General features: G+C 43.9%; 1 protein-coding gene and 1 long non-coding RNA gene across 17 annotated transcripts in view; one reads left to right on the forward strand and one right to left on the reverse strand.

The window, feature by feature from the left end:
- Window positions 1–304: 304 nt before the first annotated feature.
- LOC143302898 (uncharacterized) lies at window positions 305–1,515 on the reverse strand. Its single transcript, XR_013058762.1, has 4 exons — window positions 1,373–1,515; window positions 1,101–1,166; window positions 730–803; window positions 305–549 (listed from the first exon to the last, which is right to left on the reverse strand). It is a non-coding gene; the product is annotated as an uncharacterized LOC143302898 (long non-coding RNA).
- Window positions 1,516–3,813: 2,298 nt separating this feature from the next.
- Window positions 3,814–26,127, forward strand: part of Unc-115a (actin binding LIM protein Uncoordinated 115a) — a 30,689-nt gene continuing 8,375 nt past the window's right edge. For 10 of the 16 annotated variants that reach the window (XM_033333533.2, XM_033333447.2, XM_033333457.2 and 7 more), the window contains exons 1-8: window positions 10,333–10,801; window positions 21,124–21,284; window positions 21,679–21,844; window positions 22,633–22,870; window positions 23,278–23,596; window positions 24,775–24,846; window positions 25,486–25,672; window positions 25,841–26,100. In XM_033333533.2, coding sequence (XP_033189424.1) covers window positions 10,711–10,801; window positions 21,124–21,284; window positions 21,679–21,844; window positions 22,633–22,870; window positions 23,278–23,596; window positions 24,775–24,846; window positions 25,486–25,672; window positions 25,841–26,100 — 1,494 coding nt within the window. In that variant the 5' untranslated portion in view covers window positions 10,333–10,710. Of the gene's footprint in view, window positions 4,006–10,332; window positions 10,802–21,123; window positions 21,285–21,678; window positions 21,845–22,632; window positions 22,871–23,277; window positions 23,597–24,774; window positions 24,847–25,485; window positions 25,673–25,840; window positions 26,101–26,127 lie in introns of those variants that run through there. The other 6 variants (XM_033333428.2, XM_033333437.2, XM_033333504.2 and 3 more) reach the window with 3 other exon arrangements.

The following is a 26,127-nucleotide window of genomic DNA, read 5'->3' on the forward strand; positions in this document are numbered from 1 at the left end:
AATTGAAAAATGAATGGCAAACAATTAAGTCCACTGAAACAATGCCATCGGAGAACAGAAGCCGTTGCAATTTCTTTTTGTGAATATATATTTTTAATACAAATTCCGAATTTACGAACACACCTTCAATCACAAATATTCAAATTAATCGTTAATATCGTTTGTACCAGGTTGATATCATTACCAATATTCTTAATACAAAATTTGTTAATTTCATGTAATTAATATAAAAGAAAAAAAACGCGACGTGCAAGAAGACCTATCCTGAACTAATAAATAATACACAGAAAAAGAAAATGTTGCTACTCACAGGTATAGTAAATACCCGCGGTTACTGTGCTCGCAAAAAATTCTACGTAATACAACCAGTCACCCGTGTCGATTCGGACCTTTCGTCCTACGACATGATTGAGTGACCGGAGGAACAAAAATGCATGCGACTCACGATAAGATGCGAGGAACGTAGTCATCGATGCTGTGATAGCCCAGGGGAAATCGTCGTGAAGACCGCCATCGAGGAGGAGCCATGCAATTCCATCATGGAAAAAACTGTAACAATGCATGGAATATCATGATTTACTCTTAAATATGACATTAATTAATTGGAAAATTTGAAGTAGCGTAAGATTAATCTCTGTTAAAATTTCAACGACGATATTTAAATCAGGAATAGCAAATTGAAATACAAGGACTAGAATTAAACAAAGTACAGATTACAAAATTACTTACATTCTTAGCTTTTGAAGCCCCACTTGGTCCTTTTAGGAAACAGGAGACAGGAGACAGAGAAAGGAGCGATGAACCTTTAACAAAATATGACTTATTATACATATATAAATAATATATTCGCAAATAATATATTTTCAGAAATAAGCGACGATTCACTAAAAAATTTGAGATAACGTAATATGAAACTCTATGAAAACTTTGAACTTTAATGATAATAGAATGATTAAATTGGAAGTAAACTCCAATTACTCCAACAATTGAAACTCTGACATTAAATTTTTAAGTCAAACTTGTTTTTTCATTCTAAATAATTCAAGTAGAATAATCAAAGGAATAAAATTAATTGAAATACGATATGCAAAGATTCTTACATGCTTAGTTTCGAAGCATCACTGCGTCCTTTCCGAAGCACAAGAAAAAGCACAAGTTATGAAAAACTGAAACAAAACGTGTGAAACATTATAATTTGTTCTTACAAATATATCCTTCATTGTTTAAGGAGTTTAAGCTAATGAGAAATAAAACTCTACTCAAAGTTTCTAAACTCTAATCTCTGTTCGAAATTTTAATAATAATAAAAATTGAAATCCTGTTAAAATCCAATTACTATAAAAATAGAAACGCTAAAGTAACAATTTTTAACCTAGGAATGTTGATAATCTAATCGTTTGCGAAGCATGGTAAATGCGGCGTCCATTTCGTATCAGTTCGAATTATCGATTATTAATCGTCTATGGCGTCTGTGATGTGAACCCCTATTCTTTCAGTCCCGTGACCGGCCAATAATCTATACAAAAGAAAACCAATACAATTTACAATAACAGAACAAATTATAGTAAGATAAAGCAATAATAAAATCCAAAATCTGCCTCAAAGCACGGTAATGTGAATTATCGATAATTTTAACTATCAGAAATACAGCCAAGAATAAATGTATAATAAACCAATAATTTACAATATTAAGGCTAGTTATAACGGAATAAAGTAATAATAAGGCCCAAATTCTGGCTTCAAGACCGGTAATATAGGCTATCGTTGACTGTAACCTGTCAAATACGCGATCAACGATGAAAGTAAAAGAAGATTTCGGATACTACTTAATTTTACTAAAATTATTATCAATAAGCGGTTAAATACGAACGTACTATTTGTATGAAGCAGATAGAAGTGTAGAAATGTTGATAAAGTCGAAATGGAAGTACTTATAAGGACAGAGTAACGCTCGACGAGACGAATTTTCGCTCCAAAGACTTTCAAGAGTACGTCACCCCGCGACACGTTTCTCCGCGAAACTACGACTTCCCAATATTTCGCACCAATAGGAACGCTCGATTCGAAGTGACAATATATTGCGCCAATAGAAACGCACAATTTCATTTGACAATATTCTGCGCCAATAGCCACGCTCGATTTGACTTCGCGATACATTGCGCAAATAGGAGCGCACAATTTTCGTATATACAAGCGCGCGCAAACTTGGTGTATTCAAACAGTGAAATTGATGAAATTGAGGAATAGGAAATAAGATTATGTTCTTAATGAAAAGCTTTTATGTGTTACACGAGTAAAGCTGTTATTATTACATAAAATGTGGTATGTTACTACTTATTATTACATGAAAATCGGGAAAATTGTTCTATCTTGCTTTATAAGTGTCTTTATTAAAGACAAATGTAATCCTTAAAAATTGTTAATAATTAGTAGTTTAGAATAGTCCTGGAGAATCGATAGCGAAACTGTCATAAAAAGAGAAACTTCTTTAATTGAAAATAATTTATCATTGTTTACTTTGCTATTAATCGATGTTTAGGTCATAAAATTTGTATTTTATAATACAAGAGAGAAATTTCTACTATTACCTTATACGTGTCATCGTTTAAAAATATAGTAAACAATTAATTTCTCTTTCTTAGGCAACTTACAACTAGCTTCGTTATTGCATGATTTCGTCATTCTTATGCTTGTCTATCTCGGATAGAATAGTAGATCTGAACTTTTCCATAGAATTGTACAATTAAATACGTTCTTGTCTATATCAATGTGTAACCATACAGGACAGATCCCTAATTTTATAGGTTCTTGTACATGCTAATGTCAATTGAACTCAGCACTTGACCGCATGGTGCAGCACCTGTACCTTGAAACAACTAGATCTACGGGCGTGAGCATTCTCATTTCCTTTCCGATGGAAGCATTAAAAAGAGAAAAAATTGAGAATCAATGATCTTTTTATTGCTAACGATATTGTCATTATCGACAACAGTAATGTTCAACATCTATATAAATCTCTACGGTTTTTGAAGCTTACGTTATTACATGCTGATATCGAATATTCCACGAGAATTACAAAATATTAAGCTATATTTTCAAATAAAGATATAGACAGTCGAATAATATCAATCTATATTTAAATAAATAATTGTATCCTATAGCATATTACAAAATCATAGTCTAACCGTATTTCCTATTCGAATTCATTTGAAATTCAATCACCGACATTATCCCATTATATTTGCAAAAATGCAAATGATATTCGTTGTATTAATGAATTATTTATCCCGCGTAATACGTAACAATAAATTTATAACGTCGTTCGAACATTATGATGTCAATTAAGAACACACTAATATATATGTACTTACTACATCGAAATTTTGAACTGTAGCGAAATAGATCGAGATTACGCAGGAAATCGTTCAACTTGACCATTTACTGGCGATGAAACACGATCCAATAAGCCGCCAATTCGTAATTTCACAAATACAGAAAGTACGAAATAAACGGAAACGTTACTCTTGTTTGGCGCCATTTTGCGAAAACATACGAATAAAATTTCAATCTACAATAGCATAATACAGGCTTGCTTTATTTTGTCGTTGCACCTCAATTTATTAACGACTTTCTTAGAAATACATGGAATAGGATAACTACGAACAAAGGGACAATAAAATATCGCTGAATTTATCGGTAGACGAAACGTTAGAAAAATTTTCCCAAAATTTGTCCGACGCGTACAGTTAGGCGATTGGAATCGTAGATACGGTAGTGAAGACGATGGACGCGCCTGCGCATTGTCGCGCTCGCTTGCCACTACAATGTCGGACGTCGAGCGTTCGGTAGTAAGACGGTCTCTTGCGTTTTTCGCGATTTCCTAAGTGAAATTTCGCGGCCGTGTCGTTTCTATTCGTAACCGATATTATAATATGATCGTGTAACCGATCGTCTACGACGAACCGCCGTTAGAAGCATCGTAGCTTGTGCCAGTCGGAAAGATGGGTGAGTAAAAGGCGGAAACCAAGTGGTGAATGCCGGCTAGCTTTTCTCTCTCTCCGCGGCTTCGCTATTCTCGGCGAACGTGTGTGCGTGGCTCGTGTGCTTCCCGTTGCCAAAGAGTTGGAAACCGTGTGCGTGCGGGGTACGCCCCTGCATCGTGCGGTTTCCTTCTGATTTTCACGGTCTTTTCCTCGTGATGAAGACGTCGAATGTTTTCTGAAAGGATCGTATCTCTAAACCAACTCGGGGGGCTATAAATAGGTGGATCCATCGGTTTGACGTTTCCTAGGGTGAGCCCCCCCTCCGACGTTTGTACCTCCACCGACTGTTTCTCCTGTTCATTTTGTTTTCCCGCTATTTGAGAGTGACCTGCATTCTCGAGTGGTGCTGGCTCGTATCCGATCTTCATCTAGGGTTGCCACCTTTACAGCGATTTTCACGGGAAAGTCCACTTCTCTTTTCTCCTAGTCACGCTTTTTTCCACGAGCTTCATTGATTTAACAGAGGCAGAAAAACAAAGTAACGCATCGCGTGCCATTCAGCCTTTTCAACGTGCCATAACTGTTGCGTAATCCCGCGCGTTTAGAATACAAATGTTAATTTCTACAATTCCGGTCTCTTCGACGCCCAATATACACGAGAGTTTCTCGCAAAATACATGGAATTATTTCAAGGAAATAATCTATAGCGTCGTTGGTTCGCATAAGACTTTTCGACTCTGCTATTCTCGTGAACCTAACATATATATATATATATATGATAGGCAAGTGGAGATTGTTTTTTTCCAAACGACATAAAAGCATTCTTTTCGTTGATCGTCTGAAGCGTAAAATATGGACTCGAGTCGAATTCTGTCCGTAGTCCGTGTGCGCGTAGCAGCTATTGCAGGACAGAATCTGAGGACGCCACGCTCGTAAATTTGCTCACGCAATTATGCGTTCTACCCACGCAACCGTACCTCGCACGATGTGCCGTGTGTGCGCTTCAATGCCTATGCAACGTCGAGAGGAGTAACGACGTACTGCAACGCGAATTTCACGAGCTACAGTACTGCATTCTGCGACAAAGGCTACGCTACTGCCCATTATTTTTTTCTCGTCTTTCATTTTACTTCGATGCTACTCTATTCGGTTTCACTTTCTCGATATATTTAAATACACTGATTTCAATTTATTCGATCGTCTACTACGTAAACGGGTCAACGAGAGGGAGGCTTATCGTTCGTTAAACATCGAATTGAATATCAATCCTGCACATACGAGGCAAATATAGCGGCGCGCTTAATGAATCGTCCCGCTTTTTCTAAAGTAATATGTAGCGTGGCGTCGTGCGCGTCCATTGCCTTTAAATATTGACTTTCCTCGAGTATAATCGCCATATTATCTGTGCCGCAGGAAATTACACTCGCCATTAACGTGCTTAAATTTTGTCGCATACTTGGCATATTTCGACGTCGTTACGTAGCTATCTTTATCGCGTACTATATATCCTACGTATAGCACACCGTCGAGAATATAGCGTATAATTAGAAATAATTCACGTTCTGATCGATGTTCGTATGGAACGACTTAGGTCGATCACCCTGAATTAGTCGGTCCTTTTCGCAGAAATCGAGCTACGTTTCATCTCGCGCCTATTCCAACCAAGTTTTAAATAATACGCCGATCCACCAGTAGTATTGATTTTTCTTTTCTTTCGCGTCCCTTGTATATTGACATACATTTGGTACAAGGGTCCTATCCGTGGAGAATGTCGTTAACTCCGTTGCCGGCTTTCAGTGAAACTGCAAGCGCTGCAGATCGATACCCGCCCCCTCGTGCCCGATTCACGCTGCGCCAGTAACCGGAAGGGACAATCCCGTCGAGCGAAATGCATCGAAATTGGCGTGGTCGTGCACCCTTTTTAACGCAAGCGGTACACGCTGTGCATACGGTGGATCTTGCACGAACGACCACTGAAAATCTGAATGCGTCAGAACCGTGGTGCCACGTGGAGTCGCGCAACTCTTGGAATCTTATCGCGGCACCGTAATAAACGGTAAATAATCGACGAGGAAGTGGTTAAACGCGAACAAGTTGATCGAAACTACGGAATTAAGCCGTTTTTATACCGAGATTACGTTCTTGTTGAGAAACCTGATTCGAAAATAGAGCAAGTATGGCTGCAACAATGTTTCTATCCGAAGAAAGAGACAGATCTTTGCCGCTGCGGTTACGCGAGTTACGTGTCGGGTGCGTTCGAGGGAATCCAATTTATACAGGGTGACCCAATTTTAACGATTCCCATAAATCCTGTAGATAGTTTAGGAATCGCGAATAAAAGGAAAGCAACGTCTTAGGAAATGTAGTATCGCGCCAGACTTTGTCCTCGGGCTTCGTTCCAACAGAAAGTCGGAGATTCAAAAGGATTTCATCTACCTCGGATAAAGGGCATTCACCCAAATCGATATTTTACCTACCTCTAGTCGTATTCCGGAAAGGTTACTGGTAGGTGGAGGTCCTTCGAGGAAGTCACCGGAGTGGATATAACGTAATTCCTTGATTACACAAGCCGTGAATTGCGACGAGATATTGTTTATTATCCCATAAGCAGATACGGTTACGTCTGAATATTAATTCGCTATGTTCGTCTGCGATTCTCCTTGTTGCCCACGGGCAAATGGTAGGAAAAAATACGTGCTCTTTTTCTACAAGCATCTATATATTATGCTATATCAAAATTTCGCGCTAAATTCCTAGAGTATATATTTCCTCTTTATCGAGAAGTCGCTAATAACCGTTGCAAGCTACTAGAGTCTCCGACACGAGCAAAATCGATGTTAAATGTCAGGGCACACGGCCGAGGCTAGCTGGAAGCAACCGTTGAAAAAGCAGGAGAAAGCAGGAGTGTATACGTCGAAGCGAGAACAAACGAAAGTTGTCTTCCGAAGCTCGATTCTCTACTCTCGCTGCATCGATCGATTAAAGATGCCGATTAAAATGTATAAATTCGTAATACGTGTATTCGAATAGATACGTGTATTTTTAAGCCGCGGCTTGATCAACCGGTCGAATTGCGAACAAATCGAGAAAAATAATTTATCGCGTACGAACGAGCTACGAACCAGTTAGCACGAGATGCGAATGCTGCTCGGTTTGCGGAGGGTTAACGCGTATCGAATTCGCGAAACGCGGAAAGAAAGAAAATCACGCGAGTCTCTGACTCGCTATTTAATTGTCTTATCGTGGAAACGAGTTGAGCGTGACAAAATGGTAACGCACGAAGGACTTAAGTCTTCTTAAACGGATTGACGTTTTCTACGTACGTACGCTCTTCTATACGATCTTCTCGCGCGTTGTTTAGCCTGTTGAAAGCATTATAAAGTCGACGAGATAACGGAGACGTTATTGAGTAGAGATTTCCGACGTCTCGCTTTTTCGCGAAGACAAGTGCACGCGCGATAACGTATCGAACGACGATCAGAGTTACGAATGGAAAAAATGATGGCGGAGTAAGGACGGACCGGTCGTCGGAAGCGCGGCCTTTCGATAACGACTGGACACCAGGTAAGAAAGGAGGTTTAAAAAGCCGCTACGCGACTCGGTCACGCAGGTATCGACACTCGACGCGCATCACGCTCTGCCGTCTTATTTTTCTCTCTCATTTCGCGTTTCTTCGATTCGTTGCACGATACCAGTCGTCACGCATTCCTGATCCGCGCCCTGATCGATCACGCCCCGCTCATCTTTCATCCACGCGCTTCGTTCTTTCTCTCTCTTTTTACTCTATTAACAGAATCGTTGTACATTCAAGGCGTTTGTCTCCTCGCGAAGATTCCTTAGATTTGTCTTTACGTTATAGTTACATGTACATCGTTACGTATATTACAGATTCGTAGACGATTCAAAAGGCGACAGAGAGAATTTTCTAAGCGTAGTTTGAAATTCACGGTATATGAATATAGACAGGTAGTATCCTCCCACCTTTCATAATGGTCCTTGTTACGTCCGGTGACTCTTTATATAAACCAGAATCCATCCCTCGGTGAAGACTGCAACCAGCCTTGCAAATAGTATTAGTCCGTCATAATCCTAAGAAACTGTCGTAAGATTAAGAGCTTCTACTTTACTATCGATGCCCTTAAGTACTATACGAACATCTTCGAGTCGAGACGTTCCTTACGATTATCGTTCGATCAGATAGAAAATGGGGAAAGCAGGTTTTTGGGATAGCCAACACAACCTTATTGCATTTTCATCTTTTTGACCAGTCGCTATCTCCGTTGGTTTTCCGTTCATTGATCGGTCATCGTCTTAATTTGTTACCTGCACTTCGTTGAGAATACATCTACACGCACCACGCCTAACTACTTATATCTACGGGGTTGTTAAAATAAACTGTATATTTTAATCTGTTAACTGAGTGTTATCGTGAATTCAATCGCCAGTATTGTCCTAACCGAAATAAGCGATCGACCGAATCGTGGCGAACAGTCTCGTTGCATCGAGACACCCTGTATTTATGTATCACTCTATAAATGAATGTACAGTGTACACGCGTGGCGCGTGCGGGAACGTACACAGGTGTTCGATGACTATAATCAAGCATCGCAAGCTGTTTCAGTTTACAAGCGAAACGTACTTCGTCGTCGAAGTACCGAACCTTTTCTTTTATGACTAATCCGTTAATTTTAATCGTTTGAACGATCGATGAACGTAGTGCGTCGAAGGATCGTCGTCGAATATAGAACGCAAAAATCGAAAAAGACATTTAACGGATATATGTACATCTAAATCCTGTATTTCCAATCGCCATTGCGTAAATTTTATATTTAATCGCGAGGTATTTATTAATAACGTGTATACGTGCCTGTAACGCATACCAGTACTATCTGAAAGCAGATAAGCCCCGGTCGGTATAGAATTCCCTCTTGTTGCATATACATCTGGTAATGTAATAACACGGTCGCGTAATTGATTTCGAGATAAAACACGGTCGTATCGTGCGCGAGCTATGGCCAGCTATTCGGATCTCGTTTTCATCCTTGATCGAGTTTCTTCTCCAAAATCGAGATCCATCGACCGAAATGTTAAAAATTGGGTCCATCAAAGCGACCGAATTATCGTGGAACTTCGTTCGTTTTAACCAACTATCGAGAATCCACAACTTTTATCGTCTGACAATGAACGTTCGTCGTGTATGGCAGCTGATTGCCGATGGTCGAAATTGCACGTACAAGTTTCTGCTTGTTTTTCTCGGCAAAGAAGGGTAAATAGAAATTTATGCAAGCTCTCTTGCGTGTTCGTTCGTTGGTCCTCGACCTAATGACACCGCTCCCCGCGCCGCCTGTATAGTTCTGTCGTTACCATACGTGACTCGATGCTGCAAATAGTACCGAGAAACGTGAATGAGAACTGCAAAGTAAGATTATCATATTTTCCAGTCCTACCGTTAATTATTTCAAGAGGACGCGACGCTGGTTATTATTCCGCTGCTATGCTAGCACGTAGGATTTCTTTTTCGTGATACGCCGCGTATTTTGATGAGCCTCGCATGTAGACATCGTGTAGACTCGTTGCTTCCTCGGCAGTCGAAAAGGCGATTAGGATTGCCACGCTGTTTTTAAGCGTTTGATCACAGCGTCGTCGTAATCGTATCCGTTATCCTCGTTTACCCCTTAAACGCGATAATTGCCCACCCGTACATGGAGCTATGGCAAGTTATTTTAAGAAAAAAAAACGAAATAGCGACGCGCGATGCAAGATACTCCGGTTTTGAAATAATCCGCGAGGTATCGCCCGATTAAATATACCTGCACGCTGACTGGAAACAGCTCGCGTTCCATTAATAAGCCTTCCATTGCAAATAATCAGCGCTTTGGTGCTCGCGGATGATTTTACATTTCGTACTTCCGCCGCTATGCGATATCCAATGTTATTTCGTAGCATCTACTTAAGGCAACACGAACAGAGGCATCCAATCCTCCGTTAAAAGGGATCTTTGCTTTTAAATCATTTTCTTAGAAACGCGTCGACAGGCAAGAAAGACAAGAAACATGGAAACACCACCGAATTACGTAACAGTCGCCGGGTTTCGTCGGTCTCCGAGCGCAAAGACTTCCATTTACGGCTGGACGCACGAATTAATCGTGGCGAGATGGACGCGTCGATACACAGATATTTTCGGCGTGGATCGAGCAGCCGAGATCGTCGATGTGCACGCGTGCAATCACGGCGGAGGGACGGCCGTGAAAAGTAAACGTCAGTCTTGCCGCAGTCGGTTGACAATCGGAACTCGACGCACGAATCTCAGCGCCTTCGGTCTCGATCGCTCTCTGCCGCCGCCGCCACCGCCGCCGCTCTCGTCAGTCAGTCGGCGATCGGCGCTCGTGCTGTTGGTTTCGTACGCTTCGGTGACTGCAGATCTGTTACATCGATCGCGATCGCTACCCGTCGTACGCGCGTTCGTGCGAATCTTTCAAAGTGTCGCCGAGTGTCTCGAAATTGTAAATTTTTCGTTCGAAAGTTCTGTCCCGCCTTGTATTCGTTATTCCCTTTTGCTCCTCGGGGTGATCGTATCGAGGAGTTTGATAGATCCTTCGTTGCTTCCAATCGTGATACGGATCGATTATCTTATCGCAGCCCGACGAGAGACGAGAAGAGGAGAAGGTGTAGATCGCCTTGCGGGATTATCGCGAATATTACGCGATCATCGCGAGCAGCCGATATAATGAAGTCGAAGACGAGCGAGAATTTTATTGCGAGTGAAAGTAACGGGGTCAAGAGGGACCAGCAACTGAAGCAGAAACAGCTCAAGAGTGGTAAGAGGTTGTTTTCGCATCGTATAAAAACTGCAACTCGAGACAATCGCGCTTGAAAATGACGCCGAGTTATATTTAACGGTAAGAAAAACCGCGTGCAGTGGGTGTTTGGAATCGAGCCGTTTTGCCTTCGCGATCCTCCGATCGTATCGAGCAGCGGTGTTCTTCCGCTCTGATTAAATTGAAAAGATCGAAAACGTTACTCACTCCCACTCCCCCTATCCCGATATTATTCCGCAAATATTTACCTCGGAACAAGCAAATATAATATACTCGCGAAAAAAAACTTTCGCGAGCGTTGACTCGGTCGCTGCCTTGCGATCTAACTCCAGAGTTCGGCAAAGGGACCTTGAATTTCTCGTTAATCGATCGACCACGATAGGCAGATGTAATTGCGTCGATTCGCAAAATCGCACGTAACGCTCGACCACCGTGTGACATCATCCGCGATTCTTAGATAACGCCGAGAAGATTTTGTTTTTGATGGAAAATGCTCAAATTTGAAATCAGCGACGACAGGATATTAGACGCGATAGCGACTGCACGATTAGATAAGGCGACGAATAGCCAAGTAGAACATTCGCCGATCTTGAGAAAGAATGGAAAACGATAATGGCCACTCGCATAATCGACGTTTTCCTTCGAGTTCGCTCGCTGACACGCGAAAAGTTCATCGGTACGGTCCCTTTCTTTCCGTCGTTTCCTCGAACGGCTCGTCACGATTTTCTCCCCCCCCCCCCCCCATGTTCGTGACGTGACCAGCAAAAAGAACGTGACTGTTCAGACACGATCGATGCATCTTTAAGCAGAGAACGCCGATGAAAAGCCCCGAGAAAGGAGTAACAACTTTCTCGTTACTCGCACAAACATAAATAATCCCGTGTTTCGAGATTTTTTCCCTCCTTCGAAATTCATCTCGCGAATTTTAATGTTCCTTCGCGTTAGTTTTCCATCGACTCGTCGAACATTCTCTCGTTAAAGATGTTAACCTAAGGTAGGTTCCCATGTTGCGCACGGTGTTTCCCACGTGCGAAGCACGGTTCGATATCGTCTAGCGCGTAATTGTTTCTCATTGATTAGAAATTAATGGAAATCAGAGAAAGACGAGAAAGCTGCACCACGTGACTCCTTCGCATCGTGGCTAGTAATTATCGCGATATCGTTTCGCTAATCGCTCGGCAACGCCTCGATGAAAGTTAAGCGGCCGTTGTATACAGGCCACTTTGTAATTCAATTCTTCGTGCATTCGTTTCTCGTGGGCTACCGCCCGATCATGTTCGATACATTATTAAATAGTTGTAACACACAGCCACGATGCGGTTAATTGCACACAAAAGATGCATCGCATCCTGTTGCATAAGCAACGAACGATTACGGTGTTTCGCTACGCGATGCGTCGTTTTAATTACTTCGGGTTACAGCGAACGTGCTTCGACATCGGTACTCTGCTACTACCGTTTCTTTGTCCTTTTGGAATTTTCGAATTTTCAAAAAGCGTTTACTCGTATCTTCTACTTGTATCTGTCGGAAATTTCAAAACTGGATATCGACGATAACGCTTTGGACTATTATCGAATCGTAACGAACGATTTAGTGGCGCATGGTTGATACTGTTCGATAGGCTGTGCAAAAATACCGATAACCGTAGAACGAGCGTTTAAAAGCCTTTGATAAGGTGGAATCGCCGCGACGGAATCTTAGTCTGTACGTAATCGTAGTAACGGTTGGAAAATACCGCAGTTATACGGACCAAGAAATTCGTAAGTCGAATCTTTCTAATAACTCTTCGATGTTTTGGTATCGAACGACAACGGTGTGGCGCCTACGTTCGTCTAACTCGTGCCGTTTGCTAGCTTTCCGTAATATTCGACGAAAATTTGCAAGTTGGTTTCTGTTACTCGAAAACGATGCGTAATTATCGATCGTAATTCGTAATATCCATTAGATACGTTCGATCGTCGGTCGATTCGTGTGTGACCCAGAGTGCATTAGGAGAAAGAGCCGGCCACTTAGGGGTCGTCGTGTTTGACCCCACTTTACGACATCCTATTTAGACCACTTATGAATCATATTAACATACCGAAGCGGAGAGGAACGTACGTGGAACGGGTTACGCTCTGGATGATGGATTGCCATTACGAGCCGAATCGTGCGACATCGTGGAGCGAGCGAAACCGGTTTCCTCCTGCGTCGAGGGAAAAAAATCCGCGTGGTTTTCAGTGGTTTCGTCGATCACAGTAACGTTATCTAACATCGTGGAACGGTGAATTGGCAGCGTGATATCGAACGAACGTGAAACGAATCGAACGTAGAACGGACGTTGCTGAGTTCAAAGTTCCTTTTTGTCCGGACGCGTACATCCGTGGCCTTAGGGGATCGATTAATTTCCTCGAGACCAGAGAACAACCAGGGCACTCGTCTTACTTCGTTTCGTTATTGCTGCGACCCGCTTTAAGGGATGAATCAAGGGTTGAAAGGCGGTAAAGTCCCGCGGTTTGTTTAAAGTAACCCTTGTTACAAAAATGGATACGAGAGAATCGATCGGCTGCCATTTATACGAACCTTCCTGTAGCCTCTATGTCGTCGTGCGTCCCTTGCAAGTACACGAACACCACCAACGCGCTCGCGCGTCTTAATCAGATTAAATAGATTCTAAACCAGTCCGTGTATTTATACCTCAACGGAGCAAGATTCGTTAAGGAGAGCCGAGTACCACGTTGAACGAGTAACGTAACGGAAATATAGCACACGAGCAGGTCTTTGACCCGTGGAATTAATAAACAAGGAATTTAGGATCGGGTTTTCGGTAACCTGGAAACACGGTTTCGCCCGACGTCCCATTTAAACGAGCTTATGAATCGTATTAACGCGATCAGGTGTACGTGGGACGACGCGTGTGTGGGTGAACCGCAATTGCGTAACTTTTCCTTTTTTCCAGATCCGTGTTCCGTCGTTTCGAACACGTAATTATTTACGTCAATGAATTCCCATCGTGTTGGAACGTTTAACGGGATGTCCGAAAGAGCTCGGCGGCGAACAACGAAGAAAAAGTCCAAGACACGAGCTCCGAGTGTTCGTAGGTGCCGTAGATCGTAGAATCGTTGTCGACGCTGGTTCCGTTCGATCGTCGTTCGTTAGAAATTCTGGCCTCCTCCTACGAACTCTTAGCGGATTGCGCGCGATTAACGCGCTGGATTCCACGCCAGAAATGTCTGCGGAGACTATCGAGCATTGTTTCTACGCGGCGCGTACAAATGGCACGCGCGTTCGCCGTCGCAGAACGTCACACGCGAGAATGGTGACAGGTCGAGGAAACGGATAAACGTGCTCCATTTTTGCCAAAGCGATCGTCGCTTTCGACTATTTCTCCTCCATCTTATCGTTGCTTATCGCCGCTTTGGCTTGGAATCGGAACGAGGTCGTCTGAGATTACTCGTAGACGGGATTTCTCGCTCGTGCGCTGGTATGCGTTGCTTGCGGTAGCTGGTCCATTCGATTGTTCCAATCAATCGTTCTAATATTATAGCGTTTTGAAATATTTCTGCAAAGTATAAATGTGTCGAGGTGGTCTTTTGCGCATATCTGACAGAGCATCGGCCTCGTTACTAACAGTCGGTGCGAACGATAAATAAGGCCAAAGGCCTTCCATCATCCTCACGACGATATCACAATGATACTGTACAGTTTGTATTAGTCGTTCTTCCCGTCATTTCGTTCTTCACGGCCATCATCGTGACTAACCGTAATCAGCCACTAATAGTTTCACGGCTACAATTGAACGGACCTCCGTAGAAGTTCCGTAAAAATTACGAACGGAATGTTGGTAAAAAGTATTTTAGGATCGTTCTAAACCCGCTACGATTCAACGAGTAACAGCTATCGCGTGCTAAAAGGTTAAATCAATCGATTCTACGGGGGTGCTATTCGCGCGATCTTGTGCCGGACTTGCTCCGATGAGTAGCTTTTAATCCTACACGAGCAGTCGATCGAAAGCTAGCGTAAATTTAAGGCGCCAGTGACGCGTGGTCGAGGAGGGTGTGCCGTTTCGACGGAGCAAACTCTGTTTATACCATACAGAACACGCCTCGTATCGAAGTTTCTCGCTAACAATGAGTTTCATGGCGGACTCGCGATATCGTATCGTATCGTATCGATGTGGAAATTGCAGCTTTGTTGCCAAATCGAAGCAAATAGAGAATCTTCGTCTGTGAAACCGCAAATAATTTCTGGCGATATTGTTCCTTGATTCTGTGCACCGTCGCGTTTCAACTATCAACGAGCGGAGCAGGTAGATGGAAATTGCTCGTCATCCAGTCCCCCCTCCCCCCTCCCCCTATAGACAGTTAAAATCGCTCGCGGAAAATACAGCCGCGTGAGAATTGCCTTTAACTCACGTGACAGCACGGTGACGTCAAATATACGAACGGCGAGTCGGCATGATGTCATCGCGTATTTTTAAATTTGTCGCCGTGTGAACGTGGTAAACACGGATTTTTGACAATCGTACGTATTTTTGGATCTATTTTATCGCGATCGATAAAAAGAGTGGAAAGAATTTTAGACAGGTGCGTTTGCAATTTCAATTATACTATATTAATGGCAGGAGTTACGTCCGAACGCTTATCTTATCTCGAGACTTTTCGATAAATACTTCGATAAATATTTCGATAAATAAACGGTTTGATCTGACTCGCGATTCGACCACATCATTCCGTTTGAGTGTATCCATGATTTGGCGATTCAGCTCGGTGTCACCATGGCTAAACGAGGCTAAACGAGACGAGCGAGAAAGCTTGATTTATACATCCGGAAAACGAGACCGATCGTCTCGCCGTAGCGAAAAAATGTCACGTATCTCCTGACAAATCGACGCCTCTTTGATACACTCGGTACGATGTAATTATTTGGCTCGCGTATACGTACAGGCAGATTCAGAAGTTATCTAAATTTAACTTGAAAAGCTATTTTGTACATTTACCACAAACACGCTCGTTAGGTTCTACTTTCCAGGTTTGCAAAATGTTACGCGTTGCACTGCACGAGGTAACGGCGATAAACTATTCTTATCTGCGTACGTTCTACGTGTTATTACACGCGAAAATATAATTTCCTCGAGTCGTTATATCGCGTGAAAGCTCGCACCGACGCGACCAATTAAAATTGGACCTTCTATTCGTCTCCGATGGCCACCGAAATCCGGCGATCTCATCTTTGAATCATCTCGTATTTTCGTTCGGATGATGGCATCGCCTTCGCCGTCGGCAGACACACGAGTTTCATACGTGAAATTTGCACACGAATCGTAGCCGCATTTTTTTCACGAAAGAAAAGAAACCCAAGTATCCATCGATCCATCGAGAAAGCGAATTACGAAATAATCGAGTTGCTCCTGCCGCGACCGCCAACTGTTCCACCATACTCAACGGAAATAAGGTTGTTTGCATAACGATCGATCGACTCCGAACGACGAGATAAACCAGTCTTCCTTCTTTTCCGGTCGACGAATCTTAGGTTTCGTCGCAGTCTCGTTTCTTTTTCCTACGTAACAATATTCCAAATCGTAGATAGATGGAGATAATTGATGAACGCCGTGTACACGGAGAAAGGAGGAACGAGGGATTTCTTGGCGTTCGAAACAACTTCGAAACAACGATGAAACGGCTTCTGACAGGGGACTGAATCATTGAATCAGTAGAACCGGATTCTCTCGTACACATGGGAAAGTTCTTCCATCGGTTCGTCATCGAGGCTGTCACGCGAACCTCGAAGCTCTATACCCAGTCTAACGGAGATTAATCCTAGATCGGCATCCTTGCATCATAGAGTCGATTCCCCCGTAATTTGAATCAAGTTATATACTTGATTGTCCTTGCCTTTGGTTTATTTAGTATCTCCTGCGTCTTAGGTGACGAGGACCATGCATGGAATTTACCGTATAGACGATAAAATACGAATCAAAAGTAAATAAAGTGTAACATAAAGTATCGTGATTTAACGATAGGACTAATAGGAGAGCATTTCCAAGGTAAACCTTCGAGATCGCTCGGATTTACTGGATGTACGTTAATTGAATGGTCGTTGCGTTTCCCGAGGCGAGAAAGGAACGTTTCATTTCACCGCGAGGAAGCCGTGAACGACGGAGAAAAAGTTGCGGCGTGAGTCAGCCCGCCGCTCGGACTGGTCGTGTGACGATCGTACTGTTATTTCCTTTAACGCGTTTGCCGGTCGTTCTACTACCCGAGCAAAGAGGTACTTATTTACGTTCGTGGTTGTCTTCTCGCTAGTCATCGTCGTATACGGAGCTGGTAGCCGGATATTAAAAAGGAAAAAGGAAAGAGTCGATCCAAGTTGCGTAACCAAGCATATCTCGAGCTGTACGTATATCCGTTGTTCCAACCTTTGTCTTCCTCGATGACAACGCAGACGCGGGGGATAGATCGCGTCGTTACATCAAGGGTGGCTAGTTTTAGCTTGTCCAAACATCGAGTCGGAGGTTCACGCCTTAGGAGAAACGTGGCGCTACGTTGAAATAAACTCGAGCAATTGGCACCGCGCGCAGGATGTTGGAAGGTGTAGCGTTATAAAGAAATTTATTTTTAGCTTGCTAGGAAACTTGGTATATATTACTTTAAGAATACCGTAGGAAGCGCAGGAAAGATATCGCGGTACAGATAAAATAAAGTAATTAGAATTATACGAACGATAGAGCAGAGATACTACGATAATAGTTTATTCGTGATTCGTTCAACGTGGCACGTTTCTTTCAGACTCTGTTCTCTTTGAACTTTGATTCTCACTCCCAACTTCGACGATTCCCGCTGACACACGACGCGCATGCGACTAGAAAGACACCTAGCACTTGCTTTACGCGCGTTTCTTAAATCGCTCGTCGATCGTTTCCGATAGTCTGTCATAAGCGTTCTCCTCTCCGTCTTCTTTCGTTCGTTCGAATTCCCATTCCTACGATACCGAGAACTGGAACAAACTCCTACTTTATACCGAAGTCTCAAAACTCGACCCTGGACTCTGGAGAACGTGGTAATATACCGAAAACCTCGAAGTTTATATCGTCGAGGACGCGATACTACGTTAGAAACTCGCCGATCCAAACCACAAGGGAACGTAATAATACCTGAGAAACAGTAAAGACTTGATTTACGGAGAACACTGTGTCCAAGGATGTCCTAGATTCGGTTTACAGCAGGAGATAGTAACATCTCGACACCTTACGACCTTGGTAAATTACTCGCGTCAATGGCGTCTAACTTTTTCCGGTTAATCTGCTCCGTGAGACCGCTTATAAGCTTTACGTAATCGAACCGTGCACATCCGAGTATTTACTCTCTAGGTCAGCACAGGTCACGTCGATATAAAAAATCTGGTCGAGTGGTACGAACGTAAGCGTATCGTTACGCGATCAGCGATCCCCGTTCTCCCTTCTCTCCCGCCTTCCTTCCAAGAAAACTTTCTTCTTAATCGTTTTATCGAGAGGTTTCATCGGTCGAACGTTGTCTTGACGCACGGCCAAGTATCTGCCACGTCATTCAAACGTTAATTACGATCGACGCGAGGTACACAGTGATTGGTACGATCGCCGTTAAACGGCGTATCGAGCGAGCGTCCAATTAACGTAAAAACCGGGCGACCGTGCCGTTTTTGCGTTACCAAGCACGTGGATAATTGAAAAGTAGACGCGAAACACACCGAAATGTCCATTAACCGAATGGAAAGCGGCAGACGTTGAAAATCATTGCGAAAGATCTTTGCATCGTGCAGGTTTTATCGTACGCGACGGAATCGTTCTTTCGAACCGACATAGTCTTGACGACCACGAATTCACGACCGCGTTCGAGACTACACCTGGCCCGACCGCTTCCAACGCTGGTAAAAGAGTCAGACCTTCACCCGGATTCGATACGCGGCTCGCGTGTAAGCGTAAGCACTCCGACAAGTGCTCCAGCCGCCTTTTTCTTCGTCCCCCTCCACCTTTCTCGCTTTTTTTATTTTCGTTGTTCTCTCGCTTTTTTCTCCATTTTTTTCTCTTGCTCGTCGTGTCGCTTCGCAGACGGCACGTTGACGCACGCGGTAAGCAGGCTTTGAGTCACGCTTTAGAAGTTGGACGACGAACGGATTACGCGTGTAACGCGCCATATTCGAGCGATACGTGCGTCGCGTGCCGATTGCACCCAACTCCATTGAACAAGCCGATCCGCCAGGAACACGATCATCTTACGAGTTTCGCGAATCGATCGTGCTCCGGTGTATGCGCGGGTGAAACAACGGGTAGCTTGACCGATCCGACTGAAAATTCACGAGAGACGCGGCAACTTACCTTTATACATCACGACAGATCTATCCGTTAGTTTTTGAAATAATTAGAAGAGAAAGAGGCGGTAATTGTCCGTGTGGAGTTAGGCCGGTAGAAAGGTAAAAGAGAAATCGCGCTCGATCGCGGCAGATAAATGGAATTTCGAGACGCGCAGGACTTTGTTTGAAATTTTCATCGTTCTCACAGCTGTTCTCCGTCGTTCGATTATTTGATCGTTGCGAATTGGCGATGCTGGCATAAACGTTGTTGAAAAGACTGGTATCTAGGACGTTTGTATCGCGCAAGAATATCACTGCTATTACCATGATCCAATTAGAGAGCTGCCGTTCACAAACGATAAGAATCAAAAGCTGTTTTTAAAGAAACGGCAGTCGATGCAACGAGAACGTTTCCGCTTCCTAGAAACAAGTTACGGTAGAGGATGTAAAACCCACGAGCAGTTCCACTCCATTTGCTATTAATTGGCGTGACGGGTAAATTTCAGAGCTATCCGTCCGAGTCTGGACAAGTCTGGTCGGTCAAATTTCTTCGTAAAGAACGCGACTATTATTCGGACAGAAATGGATAAAACGAAGGAGTACTCGTTTGTGCGCGACTTTTATCCCCGACGAGTGAAAGACCGACAGTCGTAGATAAAAGTTCGGGCTGGGAAGAGATTTCCTTTCTCCTCGCGAAAACAATGCGTCGAAGAAATTAACGGTCGACGATAACGAGACCAGACCAGTCTGGATTCGAAGCACGGACAGCCTTTAGTACATAGTATATGTAGATCGTTCGCTCGAGATCGGTTGCGAGGACGATCGTTGCACGTGGCGCGAGCTCGTTGTGGTTATGGTGTTCATCGAACTAAGATCGATAAATTGAGTTGGCGGCACAACGTTAACCCTAATAAACGCGGTCACAGAACGACACCCGTATCACCCTTCGCGGCATTTCGCGATCGCGATAAAAATACCAGGCAATCGGCCTGTCAGACATCAGCCCGTTAGTCATTTCGCGCGATTAACCATCCGACGTTGAATGCAGAAACGAGCGAATGTAGAAATAGTTTGTTTTTGATTTGCTGGATTTATAGCATACATCCTGATTATCGCGGAAAATAGTTCTACTATCGTTCCAGCGTACAACGAGCCACGTGTACTGTTTGAGTTCCTAGAACTCGGCTGCTTTGTACACGCAATACGGACCTTTTTCTCGGTTCACCGTCGTGGATCGAGTCTTAAAGTATTGGTTGCGAATAAAGAGCGAATCTAGAAATGCGAGTGGAGATTCGAATGCGCGTTGGTACGTGCAAAGATCGAATCTCGTACGTGAGAATTCTTTAAGAGAGCAGCATGACGAAGAAGAGTCAGAGTTGTTGGAGAGTTGTCAGAATGTTGTGGAACGGACGCCGTGTGGACAGCAACTTCGTAGTCGCATAGTGAACGCTAGCAAAGAACGTTTCGTTTGGTCTGTCTGTTGCGAATTCTCAACTAACTGGCGGTCAGTGAGGTTGAACGAGATTTAAGGCTCAAGGTGGAGGTAACTTAAAGATGCGCAGTGGTATTGTATTCAGTTAATTTAGTTGCACTGTATAACGAAGAGTACGACGATCTGACGAAGACTATTGTAAAACTTCTTCAAGAAGCTTAGGCTGATCCTTACATACTGACTCCCGTCCCTGGGTTTTCCTTCTTACCATGGCTTTTATGGGATGGAGATCTATTCCTTCCGATCTTGCAATTGCGTACCCTCCTGGCCGCATATCCATTGGTATAGTTGATTGATGCGGGATGTTTACTTCAGAGCGGACCCATCGGGCACTTAGGCACTGTTAATTAGCCTCTTAACAAGGTCCTCGTCGTAAGGTTTAAAACTTGGCAGGCGTGTGTTGTCCGAGTGAAACAGACGGCCACTCGAAATCCCGAACACTATCCACCGATGCTGCTACAGCTTAAACGATTCGTTGTATCCTGTATCTCGTATAAAATCGCGCCGTTCTTTTTCATTACAGGTAAAACATTCTGTCAGTCTTGCAAGAAGAAGTGCAGCGGGGAGGTGCTACGAGTGCAGGACAAGTATTTCCACATAGGGTGTTTCAAGTGTGCTCAGTGCAACGCGAGCTTGGCACAGGGTGGCTTTTTCGCGCGCGAGGGCTCTTACTACTGCACGAAGGTACTGGAACGTACGAATAAGAAACCAAGGCGACGATAAGAATGACGTAGAAAGCGAGAGGACCGCGATTATGTAGAGCGCGTAACTCGAACCGCGATAAATAGACTTCTTTGCTTTTCTTCTTGTTTCCCGTAGTTTTGCCTCGAAATATTTGACAAAGAGCAAAAGGACGAAACAGTCGCGGTATATCGCGTTACAGAACGTTGCAGAAATTCCCAATAAAATCTGCGCGTAAGATTCGCTAAAAGCTGTTCGTTCGTTCCGAGTATTTATCTTGGCAAATACGCAAATAAAGCATCGCGTCCGGTGCCACGACGAATTTCACGGGCTGCCTGCGCGATACGATGTCCGGTGAATAGTCGGTAACGGACTCGTGGGTTTGTTAATTTTTCAGGATTACAGAGAACGCTGGGGGACAAAGTGCGCAGGTTGCGGAGAATACGTGGAGGGCGACGTGGTCACCGCAGGAGACAAGCACGCCTTCCATCCGAATTGTTTCCATTGCCAGCGGTGTAGGCAACCGTTACTCGGCCAAGGGACCAAGGTGTCCCTCGTTCAAGGTGAGCTTCCTTTCAGGATCAGCGAAACGGTCGTACCTCGTAAGGAGTGCGAGGATCGAGTTCGTTGCTATTCGATCGGCGCAATTGGAGTACCGGTAAACCTGTTAAAGCAAATTACCACTTAGGTGTATATCGCCATCGAACGAGGCTACGCTCGCGTGGCCTTGTAACGATTACGCGGCGAACGCTTAAAAATATGCGTGCGTCGAAACGAGCGTATCGCGAGTTAAACTTGCCCCGTTTCGCTTCTCCCCATTGTTTTCCCGTGCAAATATTTATGCGCATCTTTTACCATTGCTTTATCGATCTGGCTGGTCGAGGATGCCGATAAAGCTGCGTATTTTTAGAGCGCTAGTTCCACAAATACACGCACGAAGCTTCGATTCTCTGTTTCTCTTTCCGACCTTTCAACTCCACCGATTACAAGCACATAGAGCGCGTTCAGAGAAAATTGGCCCTCGAAAGGACACGGGGAAACGCGTTTATCGATCATCGTGAGAACTTGATCGATCGTAACGATGCACGGCGGTTATTTATACGCGAAAATACGTAAATCGAACGACCGAACAAGCTACGAATGCTTCTTCTCCGCGAGTTGACGTTAAGCCGCGTTGTTTGTACGCGTACAAACGATGAATCAGCCGCGAAGATACGGCGTGCATGATCGTTGATTCGTGTTCGTTTCTCGAATAAAAGACAATAGAGCGTATGCGTCAGCGAGTCGGTCGTTCGCGGTCAGATCGTCGACCGGATCTGTCCAATCTCGACTAACCGAGCGTTATCTATAGGTCAAGCTCTGTGTCATCGATGCGTCGGTATCCCGGTTCGAGAGGCCTCGACGCCGGTCGGCAATAGCTCCGCTACCAGAGGATCCGGAGACGGGCCCTCCGACCCCGGTGCCTGCGCTGGTTGCGGAAACCAATTACGGGAAGGTCAAGCTTTGGTCGCTCTCGATCGACAGTGGCACGTATGGTGCTTCAAGTGTCACACCTGTGACACCGTTCTTCACGGAGAATACATGGGAAAGTGAGTGGAAAAATTGGTTATCCGTTTCTCATCCCTCGAACACCCGCTTTACATTCCGTATCTCCGATTTATTATTCCACGATCACTTCGATCGTATCGAGAGATTTCTAATTGGAGATCGTAGAGCTTGTAAAATTTTCATCGAATAGATAGGTGTAGTTTACGTAGCTAGGTGAAAAAGAAACTAGAGAAAGCACGATTTAGAAAAGAGGAGCTCGAGCAGCGTTGAAATTTCGCTGGTTTTTGATAGCCAGAGTAAATTGCCGGGCATTAATATTTACCTAATGCGCGAGATTAGGATCGGAGAAAGCTAGTCACTGGTCAAACGTTAGGTAGCCGAGTTCATCCAGAACGTCCGCCAAACACAGATACCGGTACCAACGAAATTCCTCCGCTTTGATTAACAGAGATGGAGTGCCTTACTGCGAGAAGGATTATCAGAAGCAGTTCGGCGTGAAATGTGCCTACTGCAACCGTTACATCAGCGGAAAGGTGTTACAGGCCGGAGACAATCACCACTTTCATCCGACCTGTGCTCGTTGCACCAAGTGTGGCGATCCTTTCGGCGATGGAGAGGAAATGTATTTGCAGGGTGCAGCCATATGGCATCCCCGTTGCGGTCCGGGTCCTAGCGGTCCGAACGGTATCGTGAATGGTCACGGCGAAGCTCACACGCCACAGCATCGAGAATCAGAACGGATTTCCAGCAGCGCTTCGGAGATGCAGGTAAGACCGCGAGCATCCAAGGGATGGAAGAAGCGAAAAGTTCAAGACCGTCGGCCGTTTCGCTATTTTCATCGAGATGACGATCGCTTTCGATCGATCGTTAAGAAAATAGGATCGTGGTTTCCGAGTTTTACTTTATCGTAACCGCGAACCGTTAAATTGGAACTGGCGAGAACTGTATATTGTTTCTGTAAAATATTGTATCATACGTGTATATTCGTTGTTACTGCGTGTTCGTTTGTGTATAGATGGTGGTCGGTCCGTTTGTTTCCTCATTTTATCGTTGTTCGTCTTGATCACTGAGCAGCGATTGTTTTGCCATTCATTTTTCACGGAATCATTCACGCGTCATTGAACTTGGTAGAAGAAGCGCACACCATTAGCATTTTCCGTGCGGATGTGATATCTAACGTCGCCCGCTTCTACACGTTACGTTATAACGCCGTGATCAATCGCCGCATATCACATTCATTTCGAACGTCGACATTCGTAATTGCACGTCGCTGTCTACGTCCGCCAATTGCATTTTTTCCTCGTTCAGTTGCATCGTACACCGTTGAACGACCTAAATCGTGTCCGTGCGCATACTTGAATTTTGAAGTTTGCTATATCCGATCGTGTAGAGGAGACAAAGAAGTAACCAAAAGAGGAGGAAGTATGTTGCCTTCGAGCCGATTCTGGCCCGAAAAAACACGAAACACAAAGTTCAGCTTGCATCGTGCTTATATTTGGACTGTTGTACAACACGTATTCGTGCGAGACGTTTTTTTGCTGCTCGGTTAATTTTTCTGTTCGATATACATAGCCATTTAGAGTAGATCGTTCTAGAACCTAAATTTTCTACCTTTTTTTACTCGTAACCAGCTTTGTGTATAGCTTCGTTTCCATTTTATTCGACGATATATATACGTATTACGTGGCTTTTAACATGCATTTGTTCCTTAACATGTCGTACTTTTGCCGCACGCTTCGATGTCCCAAGTTTTATATACACACATATGTGTGTGTGTGTATATGTATCTGTATATGTATCTGTATATATATATATATACACACATATATACGTACGTACATCAACAGTTTACTATATAATTTTTTATCTTTTTTATTATTTTTCATTTTTATTATTGCTTTCTTAATTGTTGTTTCCTTTTTTTTGGCACGGTCATTGTGTATAGTTTTCATTGCGGTCACGCACGCCAAGCCTGAACGGATCACTCTGCAGCCCTTACAGCAGCCTCAGTCGCAAGGTATGCCATGTATCTCCTAGCCTAGCACAAGTACTCTCTCAAGAAACACCTTCGATTACTTAATAAATACTACTTTAAAACGGTTCGTAGATCTCCGCGATTTCATCCTGTAACGGTTAGTTTCGTTAACGGTTTGAAACCTTTCTTCGCTGGTGGTGGATGGTGTAGCGCCCTCCGATATTTTCCATTACTCGATCATCTTTTTACTTTAAAACGATCTCGAGTAACTACGATACATACGACTTTGGATAAACCTTCCAACGGCAATGCATAATTTCCAACTAACCTTGTATCGCTCCTCTGCCCAGCCTTCGAACGATATTAGAGTGTCTTGAATATAACGGGGCTTCCAGTCAACAGAGATACCACGTTTCATCAAAAACCTTTCAAGATGACGTCATTATGTCAATTTATTCGCAAATCCTTGACGAAGCTGGCGTATGCGATCGTACAAGGTTTTTTAGTGGTATTCCTAACAGCGGGTTATCTTGAGAGAGAATAGAAGCGCGTTGAGTTTTTTTTTTTTTTATCTTCATTTGCCGAGTAAATAGCTAAAAATTAGCCGTATGAGAGACGCTTTACGATCCATCGAACAGAGAGAACGAGTTTAGCCGTGATAATATACGTTAATTGCCTCAGTATTACCCTGCGCGAACTGGCAGTCCTGGACTGATATTGCGAGAGTACGGACGTGGTCCATCCGAAGACGTGTCTAGGATTTATACTTATTCGTACTTGACCGAAACGCCGAGCCAAGGGTACTTGAGACGTCCGATACAGCCGTACGACAAACCACCGACTAGCCCACACTTTCATAGACCTAGCTGTAAGTATCTACGTTTCTTTGTCTTAAGATCGAATGAAACGAAATTCTACTGCGAACGAGAAAAAGAAAGGATAATCGATTCTCTGGCGCAGCGTAGTGAAATATAGAAATTGGATAGTGGACGATATACACGCGTCGCTAAAATAACGTGTCATCGTTTTATTTCAGCGTCACGTTCGATAAGAAGCAGTGGCGGACGCAGCAGCCGATCTGGAATGCGTGCTCTGGTCGATGCTCTCAGCGAGACCAGGCCCAAGTCACCGGCCAGTCAAGTAGATAATGACGAGCCAATAGAGCTAGCGCATTATCCGGACGCCATGAAACCTCCTCCTGGAACCAAACCGCCGATCGAAAGAGACGATTTCCCTGCCCCACCTTATCCCTATACAGATCCTGAGAGACGTAGGCGATGGTCTGACACTTACAAGGTATTGCCGCGGACGCCACTTACTTTG

This window comes from Bombus vancouverensis, chromosome 7 (assembly GCF_051014615.1).
Source record: "Bombus vancouverensis nearcticus chromosome 7, iyBomVanc1_principal, whole genome shotgun sequence".
NCBI lineage: Eukaryota > Metazoa > Arthropoda > Insecta > Hymenoptera > Apidae > Bombus > Bombus vancouverensis.